At 35.6% G+C, this 12,551-nt stretch overlaps 1 protein-coding gene across 2 annotated transcripts in view; it reads right to left on the minus strand.

The window, feature by feature from the left end:
* Mcm10 (minichromosome maintenance 10 homolog) overlaps nucleotides 1-12,551 on the minus strand; it is a 143,486-nt gene that overhangs the window by 111,986 nt on the left and 18,949 nt on the right. For both annotated transcript variants that reach the window (XM_067153264.2, XM_068225559.1), the window contains 3 exons: nucleotides 3,799-4,123; nucleotides 2,680-2,842; nucleotides 2,418-2,569 (listed from right to left, as the gene is read on the minus strand). In XM_067153264.2, the coding sequence (XP_067009365.2) occupies nucleotides 2,418-2,569; nucleotides 2,680-2,842; nucleotides 3,799-4,123 (640 nt within the window). The remainder of the gene's footprint in view (nucleotides 1-2,417; nucleotides 2,570-2,679; nucleotides 2,843-3,798; nucleotides 4,124-12,551) is intronic.

Genomic DNA, 12,551 nt, shown 5'->3' on the forward strand with positions numbered 1-12,551 from the left:
AACATTATTGTCGTCATTATTCCGTATTGAAAAATAGCTAATCACAAAGTTTACACAAGGAGTAATTTTAATACCACCTATTCAATACAATTTATTCCACTATTGTGTGGTCAAATAGACATAGAAATTACCAGAATTTTAAAGGAACATGTTTCGCTCACTATTTATTGGGCATTATCAGCCTCATTCAATCTTAAAACACACATTGGTCTGAGGAATCTTAACAATTTACATAAAACGTATTGATGAACACTTACAGGTGTTAATACTGTGGTTGCATAATGATTACAGCACAAAAATATTGAATAAAATAGATACATATCCTAAAAACACTTTGAAAAATTAAGACGTTCGTCTAAAAGTAATTGTCACACATTGTTTGTGGGTGAAACATGTACCTTTAGAATTCTGGTAATTTCTATGTGTATTTGACCACACAATAGTGGAATAAATTGTATTGAATAGGTGGTATTAAAATTACTCCTTGTGTAAACTTTGTGATTACATACCAGTTAGTCAAGCAGCTCGTCTTCTTTCTCCCAATTCTTCCCAGCCCAAACTTTGCAACATTTTTGTAACGCAACTCTTTTGTCGGAAATCACCCAGAACAAATCGAGCTGCTTTTCTTTGGATTTTTTGCAGTTTTTGAATCAGGTAATCCTGGTGAGGGTCTCATACACTGGAACCATACTCTAGTTGGGGTCTTACCAGAGACTTATATGCACTCTCCTTTACCCCTAAACACCCTCATGACCATGTGCAGAGATCTGTACCCTTTATTAACAATCCCATTTATGTGATTACCCCAATGAAGATCTTTCCTTATATTAACACTAGATACTTACAACAATCCCCAAAAGGAACTTTCACACCATCAATGCAGTAATTAAAACTGAGAGGACTTTTCCTATTTGTGAAACTCACAACCTGACTTTTAATCCCGTTTATCAACATATCATTGCTTGCTGTCCATCTCACAACATTATCGAGGTCACGTTGCAGTTGCTCACAATCTTGTAACTTATTTATTACTCTATACAGAATAACATCATCCGCACAAAAAGCCTTACCTCTGATTCCACTCCTTTACTCATATCATTTATATATATATATATATAAGAACAGAGGTCCAATAACACTGCCTTGAGAAATTCCCCTCTTAATTATTACAGGGTCAGATAAAGCTTAATGAGTCCTTCTTAGTGAGGATGCAGGTTTAGATACCGGTAACACTGGTATGATGTGCTGATTGAATAATTTACCTAATGGAGATTTTCCATAAATTTCAAACTTCTTTGAAGTCATTTAAGAAAAGATTACGTAAACGGCTGATCATCTTTACAATGTCCATCCAGTGGATTCTGTTTTCCTGCCACATGACTCTCCAAGTTAACATAAGTTATCCTTGTTGGCTCCATCTTCAACACATCCCGAAACCACCTCATATGGACATCCTGACCCAATCTAACAATGATGTCTCAATCTCAGCTTCCTTTCTAACAATGTCATTCCTTAACTCGTCCAGTTTTGTTGAATTGCAGACCTCAGGAACTTCATCTCAGGTGCTTGCAACCTTGATGAGTCCTTCCTAGTGAGGACGCAGGTTTCGATACCGGTAACATTGGTATGACGTACTGATTGAATCATTTACTTAATGGAGATTTTCCATAAATTTCAAACTTCTTTGAAGTTGTTTAAGAAAAAACTACATAAACGGCTGACACAAGAACCTGCCACCTGGATAATAGCCGTAAATGCAGATCAGTGGTGACTGACTGACTGAATTTCACCTTGAACATAGAACATTCCTTATTTACATTTTTCCGTTGCTTTTATTGGATAAGAAACCAGTTTACCCTAACCTTTTTAGCAAATTTACAGGTGAAAGTGAAGTGAAGTTTACCATCACACATGACTTAAGATTATTAATCTTAATTGCAACAACAGCATATTTCAGTTCATTTTATTTTTGTATTTCAAGTATTTAGAAATCCGTCTTTCTGGTATACCGCATTTCCTTTACTTTTTGTTTGATCACATTATTGAAATCTATTGTCCGACTCCTTGACTGAATAGTCAGCACATTGGCCTTCAGTTAAAAGGATCGTGGGTTCGATGCCGGGCCAGAGATTTTAGCTGCACTAGTGCCAAACCCGTACAAGTGGGAAAAGGCCAGGGAAAGTCAAAGAAAAATTCAAAGCTATTCTGAAAAGAATAGTGTGCAGTAATAAATGAGACTAATGTACAATATAAAAGAAAGAATTTAAAAAAAACTAGAGCTAAAGAAAAAAATACAGAAGAATAAACTGCATTAAGGAAATATTACCATTCAACCAGGATCGTCAAGAACACTTTTCACTAATGTGTTCCAAAGATGAACTGCCAGTTATAAGAAAATGCGTAATGTACTATTTTACCTGCTTTCCATGAGGCTGGGATTAAGTATTCCAACAACAGTGCCAATGGGAGTTTTCCAAAGATTCTTGTGAGAGTTACGGAACAGAAATAATGACACAGTCTTCAGACCATCTTTTAGGTCACTAAGTTTCCAAATGCAATACTGTGATCCCTAAATAATATAAGACAATATAATTAACATAATTTTTCTTCAAACCTTATTACAGAGGTCATACAAATTAATAAACTGATGACTGAGTAAAAGTTATTTCACCTGTTTACCTTCTGGGAAGTTTTAATAGGTGACTTCTGAACAATCACGCCCCCAATAACCCAGTCACTGGTGACATCTCCACTCGTAACATGATATTTTACTCTGGCCATTGGTATTGCCTTACGACCCACCATCCTACCCTGCAGCTGTGCAGATGTAATAAGTGGATTCCTAATTTTTTAAAATTAAACAAAATTACAGCAAATTTTGACAAGACACAAATATGAAATAATAATAATACATTCCAAAATGTAACATTCTAATTTAATATGGTGAAGATGAGAGAGAGAGAGATGGAGGGGATCCAGATAGCCAAACATTTTCAGTGCAATCACGTGAATAACCTTCAGATTCCTCAAATAAAATGAAAATCATCTTGAAAATACAGTATATACAAATACTAAGTACACGTGTGTCAGTGATGAAATCATTTCAATTATGTACTTCTATTCCCAATACAATGGGTTCAATACGGCCAATGTTGGGGACTACTGTGGGAGGTTTATATGCAACAACTCTACTATCAATGGCCTCTGATACAGAAATTCAACACCCTTACATCTCTCAAAATCCAGTGCAATTAAGCAAAGTTGTTGCTGTGGAAAACAAAAAAATGAAAGTAATCAACTACAAGTTTTCATATAGCTTATTATCCAAACAACTGTACTGGAGAAGACATACAACAGGAACTGCAGTATAAAGTAAGTACTCAAATAACTTACACTTCACATTAGTGAACAATAATATTAATTTCATTTCAACTGTTTTAAGAGGCCTCTGACCTTTAACTCACTTCTCTTTTCCACAGAAACAAGTTCACAATTTTTATCACATTATGTGGTAGTTGTACATATTTCCAACAAGATTTTATTTTTATTTGGTAAGATTTGAGGAATCTCAAGATATCTACTTGACTGGACAGCATACTTCAATCTGTGTGTAAATGAAACCAGAATAATGTGTCACAGACCAATATATATATATATATATTTTAAACATTCTTTCCATTAAGAAATTAACACTAAAAGGCATGGCTTCTAACCAATTACCATCCCACAACAGCACAAAAGGATTCTTAATGGTAGGCCTTAATATCAAATATAAATATTAAAGTACATGGTACCTACTTGATTCTAATTCCAAATACAGGATCAGTATATACATCACTAGTTTCAGATTTAAGTGATCTTGAGGCAGGTAGTGTTCCATTTGTCTTCCACAAAGAGTTACTTTTCTTTGGTAGGCCTATGTCAGTTCTAAAATTACAACTTTCTTTTAAGACAGCCTTTTCAGCAAGCATTCGCTTTATGCTCCTCCCATATTCATTATATTTGGCCTCCATGCTATAGCGATTATCTTCATCATCTGAAGAATCAGTATCCCCATTGTGAATGAGACTTTTTCCAATATTTTCTTTCAAATCACTACTTTGATTCATTTTTATAGGGACATCTGAAATGAAACATCAAAGTTATTAACTTGCAATCTCTTTCAAAGAAATATGTACACAAAATATTACCTGCCAGCATCTACAATTTCCAGAAGGCCAATTTTTATGAATTGTATGCATCGTTACAAAAACATGACTGGAATCGGTTACCATTAAGTGAAGACCCTAATAATGCAGTAAGCTATTTTTATGAAGTCCTTAATAAACTTTCCACAAAATATGTTCTTAAAAAACAGTGAATAAGAAAAGAATGTACCCTTGTTGGTTTAAATTAGATATAATTAAAACGTTGAAATTAAAGGGGACTCACAGGAAGCACATGAAGCATTCTGAATACAGTGCTCACATGTACAAACAATTAAGAAAACAGTCTAAGACACTTATTGCAAGGGCATATAAATTGTATACAGTCACAGAATAATATAAAAAATGATCCGAAAACATTTTCGGGTTTCATAAAAAGTAAACAAAATAATAGGTTGTTCAGACAGTGTAATACATATGGTGGAAACCATTTGGTAACCGAGCAAGGAATAGCCAACGCGTTTGCATGTTATTTTCAAACTGTTTATGCACCCCAGCCTTCTTTATATATAGCCTCTGAGTCAGTATCAATGATTACTGCTCACAGTTTGCAGATGGGTCCTATATGCAAAGATGAGTACAAAGATGCAGTAACAAAACTTAAGGCATCTAAATCAGAAGAAATTGATCACATACCTCCTTACATTATTAAAGGATGTGCAGAAGTGCTAATGGTTCCACTATGTGCCATATATAATTTAATTTTAAAGACACAAACATTTCCTGAGATCTGGAAAATAAGTAAAATAACTCTGATCCTTAAATCTGGTGATATTTTGAAAATTGAGAACTACAGAGCTATCTCAATATATGTGCTCCAGCGAAGCTCTTTGAACAAATACTCTATGTTAGAATATTTAATCACATCAAACCATACGTATCAGAATTTCAGCATGGGTTTTATCCCAAGCGTTCTACTACGACTAATCTTATGAACTTTATTCAGGATATTTCTGATTCAATGAATGAAGGGCTTCCTATTGATGCAGTTTATACTGATTTTGCAAAAGCTTTGGAAAAAATTGATCATGGTATACTTTTGAGTAAATTATCATTATTTGGTTTATCTTCTGAGTTTCTGAAATGAATTTCTTCATATCTGTTAGACAGAAAACAGTTTGTATCTTACGCACAAAATACTTCATTCCAATTCAAAGTTAATTCTGGAGTCCCTCAGGGCTCAAACGTTGGTCCATTGTTCTTTTTATTATTTATAAATGACTTACCGATAGTAATAAAATATTCAAAATGCTTACTCTTTGCTGAAGACCTAAAGATTTATAAGCAAATTACTGCGTATGATGATGCTATGGAATTGCAAGCCGATCTGAACAACTGTTACAAATGGTGTGTTGCAAACAGTTTTTTTTTTTTTTTTTTAATATTAGAAAGTGTTTTGTGATTACATTTTCTCTTAATAAGAATGTGACTGTGCATAACTACAGTATAAATGGTGAGACCTTGCAGAGGTGTAATTTAGTAAACGCTCTAGGTGTTAAGCTTGATTCAAAACTTTCATTCAACAGTCATATTCACAAAATTACAAATGATGGATTTAAACAATTAGGGTTTATTATTAGAAATACTTGGGAACTTAGGGATGAATATACGTACATTAAAAATCTTATTCAGTCATCTTGTTAGAAGTAAACTTCCCCACTGTCGGCAGCCCTGAAAATGGTTTTCAGTGGTTTCCCATTTTCACACCAGGCAAATGCTGGGGCTGTACCTTAATTAAGGCCACGGCCGCTTCCTTCCCACTCCTAGCCCTTTCCTGTCCCATCGTCACCGTAAGACCTATCTGTGTCGGTGCAACGTAAAAAAAAAAAAAAAAAAAAAAAAAAAGTAAACTTGAATATGCATGTGTAGTGTGGGATCCTCAGTACATGTGTGCAATTAATGAAATAGAAAAAATACAATACAAATTTTTGGGATATTTATATTTTAAAAGATATAACCGATCATCATATCATCAAAGAGTTTCTTATAGAACTCTATTAAATGAATTTGGTTTAATGCAGCTCAGTACACATAGAATATTAGCTCAACAGATATTTCTTTATTTAAGACAGTTAATGGAATATTAGATAACCAAGAGTTTTTTAAAAGAATCAACTTCAATACCAAGAGGGTAACTCTACGTTTGAGACAAACATTTTACTGCCCCTTCTCAAGCACATCATAAAAATTCACCTGTTGTAAAAATGTGTGAAGTATATAACAGGATATCTTCAGACAGCAGACAAATAGATTTTGCTTTATCACTTCCTTTATTTTCAAAAATGTTAAAACAATATTTACATTATAATCATAATTTATTGGACAAAATTAATTCAGCACTGAAATAAAGACGTATGTGATGCCACTATTATTTTTCCAATGTATATGTGTACTTCCTATTCGTATGAATATTTTTCTTTTTTCTCTGCTAATTTGTTTTATCAAATAAATAAATAAATAAATAAATAAATAAATAAATAAATAAATAAATAAATAAATAAATAAATAAATGAATAAATAAATAAATAAATAAATAAATAAATAAATAAATAAATAAATAAATAAATAAATTAAAAAAACGATCACAGCCTTTCAGCCTTGAATCCAGAGCAAATGTTTTTTTTTCAACTTTTCGAGCCCATATCTTCAACAATGACAACCTGAACAAGACCTTCACGGATGCTAGGGGTTACCCCACACAATGACTTGACTACCAGGTTCAATGGGCCAAGCAGACTTCCCAAGCAACCCAACCCAGTACTCTTCTAAACCAAGAATCACCACAAAATCAATGAAAAGTTTCCTGAACTCTTAATATTCATACACCTAGTTTTCCTTTCTCCAAAGGTTTCAATGATTTTCATGTATGCAGTATCTAGCTTTCCCACTTGGATAACATTAAACACTTGTTCCTCTGAGACTGAATGAAAATCAGCTTTGGTAACAAATATAATAGGGTTGTGACTTCATACTCTTATTGGAAGAGTGTTGTGAAGCTTGATAGAGATGAAGATTACGTACTCATTACTATACAACTTTCTTCAATCAATACATACTGATCTGCATTTAGTGCAGCTGCCCACGTGGCAGATTCCCTATATGTAGTTTTCCTATCCTTTTCTTAAATGGTTTCAAAGAAATTGGAAATTTATTGAACATCTCCCTTGGTAATTTATTCCAATCCCTAACTCCCCTTCCTATAAACAAATATTTGCCACAATTTTTCTTTTATTTTTTAACGCTTTGCCAATTTAAGTGACGTTTTATTCTGCTGAAATTTCATTCAAATTTAAGTCACTATTACCCTTTTGTGACAAAGTTTCTCTAAGATATTCATGCAATTCACTTTCTAAACTGTGTATAATAATTTAATGTCCTTTTCTATATTCGTTAAACTACTGTTGTTGTTATGCATATGCTCGCACATAGCTGAATATCTTCTATGCTTCACTCAACGAGCTAGAATAACTTAGAGGGGCTGTATGCTTGACATCAGTGCTCCTTGTGGAAGCAAGTTGATAAAGGGCAACCCTCTTTCGAGATGTCAAATTAAAGATATAGATGTTGATTCCCATAGGGAATCTGAAATAATTGTCCCGAATGAGTAAATTTATAATACCAATATAAATGGTCCATTATTGGACATTATAAATTTTCCAGCTAACTCATTCCTGGTTGCCAGCGTTTCGCCGTCGTGTGCTAGGTTGAGCTCATCAGTTGGTACCTAGCACACCTACCAAGACACTGGCTAGTGCATACCGTGGAGGCCACTGCGTAGGCTACTTGGAGCTACCGGCAGTGCCAATGCACTATGAGAGACTTTGCCTCTTTATCAAAAATTGACGCCTACTTAGCTATCAGATGATATAGATGTTGATTCCCTATGGGAATCTGAAATATTTGTCCGAATGAGTAAATATCCAATAACGGACCATTTATATTACCAATATGGTATATTTATATTACCAATATAAATGGTCCGTTATTGGATATTTACTCATTGGGACAAATATTTCAGATTCCCTATGGAAATCAACATCTATATCATCTGATGGCCAAGCAGGCATCAATTTTTGGTAATGAGACCAAGTGTCTCATAGTGCAATGGCACTACTGGTGGCTACAATTAGCCTACGCAGTGGACTCCACGGTATGCACTAGCCAGCGTCTTGGTAGGTGTGCTAGGTACCAACTGATGAGCCCAGCCAAGCACACGGGGGCGAAACGCTGGCAACCAGGAATGAGTTAGATGGAAAATTTATAATGTCCAATAATGGACCATTTATATGGGTATTATAAATTTACTAATTCGGGACAAATATTTCAGATTCCCTATGGGAATCAACATCTATATCATCTGATAGCCAAGCAGGTGTGGTAAAGAGACAAAGTCTCCCATAGCGCATTGGCACTGCCGGTGGCTCCGAGTAGACTACGCAGTGGCCTCCACGGTATGCACTAGCCAGCGTCTTGGTAAGTGTGCTAGGTACCAATTGATGAGCCCAACCTAGCACATGAGGACGAAACACTGGCAACCAGGAATGAGTTATTTTTTTTTGCTAGGGGCTTTACGTCGCACCGACACAGATAGGTCTTATGGCGACGATGGGATATGAAAGGCCTAGGGGTTGGAAGGAAGCGGCCGTGGCCTTAATTAAGGTACAGCCCCAGCATTTGCCTGGTGTGAAAATGGGAAACCACGGAAAACCATCTTCAGGGCTGCCGATAGTGGGATTCGAACCTACTATCTCCCGGATGCAAGCTCACAGCCGCGCGCCTCTACACGCACGGCCAACTCGCCCGGTAGGAATGAGTTAGCTGGAAAATTTATAATGTCCAATAATGGACCATTTATATGGGTATTATAAATTTACTCATTCGGGAAAAATATTTCAGATTCCCTATGGGAATCAACATCTATATCATCTGATAGCCAAGCAGGCGTCAATTTTTGGTAAAGAGACAAAGTCTCTCATAGCGCATTGGCACGGCCGGTGGCTCCAAGTAGACTACGCAGTGGCCTCCATGGTATGCACTTGCCAGCGTCTTGGTAGGTGTGCTAGGTACCAACTGATGAGCCCAACCTAGCACATGAGGGCAAAATGCTGGCAACCAGGAATGAGTTAGCTGGAAAATTCATAATGTCCAATAACGGACCATTTATAATGGTATTATAAATTTACTCATTCGGGACAAAAGGGAATCAACATCTATATCATCTGATAGCCAAGCAGGCGTTAATTTTTGGTAAAGAAGCGAAGTCTCTCATAGTGCATTGGCACTGCTGGTGGCTCCAAGAAGCCTACGCAGTGGCCTCCACGGTATGCACTAGCCAGCATCTTGGTAGGTGTGCTAGGTACCAACTGATGAGCCCAACCTAGCACATGAGGACGAAACACTGGCAACCATGAATGAGTTAGCTGGAAAATTTATAATGTCCAATAACAGACCATTTATATTGGTATTATTTGTCAAATTAAAGCGAGTTGGCACAAGAACATATGATGAGGTGACAAGGAGATTGTGTGTGGCGATTGAACATCGTGAGTTTTAAGATGTGAGAAGTTAGATTCTCTCCTTCAAGACTTTCAGACTTATCATAAGCGATGATTTCTTAGTATCTAGATGTTTCAATTGTAAGTGTATTTATTTTAATTTTGCACATGTAGATACTGTATTTTCTGGTATATGGAAGAGAGGGCCTAATGTCCTTAATCTTGCCAGACAAAATAAATCCACTGTATTGTATAGTATCTTTGCCATTGAAAGTTCATTTCTGTTGCCATCTGGCAATATTTTAGTTTGATATTCAGGTTTTTTCTTTTTTTCTCTCCTTAATGGTCCTGCAGACTTGTCTTGTGCTTAGGCGTTGGTTTGATGTAGGCCTATTTCAGTCAAACGTACACCAAGTATGGTAAATACAGTATTTTACTGGTATTTGTGAAATTTATTGTACAGCAAACAAGTTCGCCGTGCGTTTAAGGGCATGCAGCTGTGAGCTTGCATCCGGAGATAGTGGGTTTGAACCCCACCGTCAACAACCCTGAGAATGATTTTCCGTGGTTCCCATTTTTACACTAAGCAAATGCTGGGGATGTACCTTAATTAAGGCTACAACTGCTACGTTTCCAATCCTAGAACTTTCCCATCCTTCCATGGCCGAAAACCTTTGATGTGTTTGCGCGACATTAAACAAGCAGCAAAAATAAATAAATAATTACATTAAACAATTATAGTTGTAGCCTACTCATAGGGATGTAATATGTTTAAAAATATAATCATAATGAGGTTCTCACCCATCGTAGGTCCCTTTTGCTTTAAGGACTTCTTTCATAAATACTCACTTATGTCCACGGTTTTTATTGTAATTTACGCTTAACCACAACAACCAAGCAGGGTAACGCTCATGTTTGGATATCGTGGCCTGTTCATATATCACTGTATGACGATTCCCCTTATATCCTTTTCAAACTACCCTACAGTTGACTGTGATGCTGGCCTCGCACCGCAACATGGATGAAGCGGTGCAATTCACACTCTGTGACTATTAATGCTCAAAGTTTTCAGTTAATTGTCTTTAATTTTGCACCAGTGATTCTATAACGCATATTTTCAATATTTTTCATCATTCGACAGCGACGGTCCCATGCTTCTGTCATCATCGGTTTACTCTTCCAGCGAACAGGGTAGGGTGTTTGAAAACGAGTGTCTTCCAAAGTTGTCTATTCAAAAAGATTTTGTTGTTCATGAAAGATTACCAATTCCATTCTCTTCTCTCCATGTCTTCCCTCAGTTGGTCCATCCATCTTCTTCTTGGTCTTCCAGCTAGTTTGCTATCTGTTATTCTCTTTTCCAAATTAGCACACGACCATGTGCTATTCATTCATTTAACATGCCCAAACCACTTATGTCTAGATGACCTAAGTCTTTCCTCCATCGATTCACTTAGACCTAGGTTAGATCGGATCTCATCATTGTTTCATGTGATCAAGTCATGTCTTTTGGAGGGCAGTTCTAAGAAATTTCATTTCACAGGCTTGAATCCTACTACAATCCTTTGATGTTAGAGTCCAGGTTTCCAGAGAATATGTAAGGATGGGAATGAAATATGACGTGTACAGGATCATTTTTGTTCTCTGAGGGACCTTCTCATCCCATAGTAGGTGTCTAACGATACTGTAAAAGTTAGAGCCTTTGGTTACTCTGTTTGTTATTTCTATCTCAGCTCTATTATTACTATCCATTACGCTTCCTCAATATCTGAAGTGTACTACTTCAACTTGCTTTTGGGACCACCAAAAACACGGCGGACGATCGTTCAATTAGTTTCAGCCATGCAGCGCTTCTGCCTCTCTGTGTTATACTAGCTCATTGACTTCACTGCATTCATATGTTCTTTATACCGAATTTCTAAACTTGTTCCTGGTTGCCCGAGGTACGGTTTTTGACGCTCTTGACAGGTTAAGCTGTAATTGCCTGATATATGATATTGACTGATTCTATCAATTTAGTTTGAATTAAATAAGATCATTTTATTATTATTGTTCTATTTCAATGTTATGTCTTTTAAAAATTTTAGACAATTCATATGAGTGTTTATTTTTATATGTGAGCACTGCAAAATTTATTTTTTCTTTCTGATCTATAAGTAACGTTGTTTTATGTCTGTTCATAATTTTATTCTTTATTCTGGTCACATAATATTTAGAATATCCATTACTTTTTGCAATTTCATGAATTATTTTCATTTCTTTATCAAAGTTATCTTTTTTCAAAAGGGGCATTAAGGCATTTTAGAGAACATCATAAAGCTGAACACATTTTTTGCCTTCCTGTTAAAAATTTAACCACGACATTTAATGAGAAGGAAATGGATATTCTAGAGAAAGGAACCAAACATAAATGGTCAGAAGAAGGTAACAATAAGAAAGAAATAGTTGAACAGATAACTGAAGAGAACAAGTTATTTCCAATATAGGAGTAGCTGAATAAGACACAGTAAGACATGAAGCTTGTAAAAATGATAAGAAAGCTCTTATATTAACAGTGACATCAAACAGCTTAATGAGAAAGTAATATTATTGCGGCAAAGTTAGAAGGTAACACTGTAGTTTTAATGGATAAGCAAGAGTACACTGACAAAACAAGCAAATTCCTAGCTAATGTCAGTTTTAAATTGGTCAAGAAAAATCCCACCGATATAATATAGAACTTAATTTTTTTTAACAGATTAAGTTTCTTTTACTTGATTCTAAAGATACTAACCATTTAATAAACATTAACCCAAGTCTACCTGGTTTATGAGCATTACCAAAAATTCATAAGCAAAACATTCCCATTAGACCA

The sequence above is a fragment of the Anabrus simplex genome, chromosome 1 (genome assembly GCF_040414725.1).
Source record: "Anabrus simplex isolate iqAnaSimp1 chromosome 1, ASM4041472v1, whole genome shotgun sequence".
Lineage (NCBI taxonomy): Eukaryota > Metazoa > Arthropoda > Insecta > Orthoptera > Tettigoniidae > Anabrus > Anabrus simplex.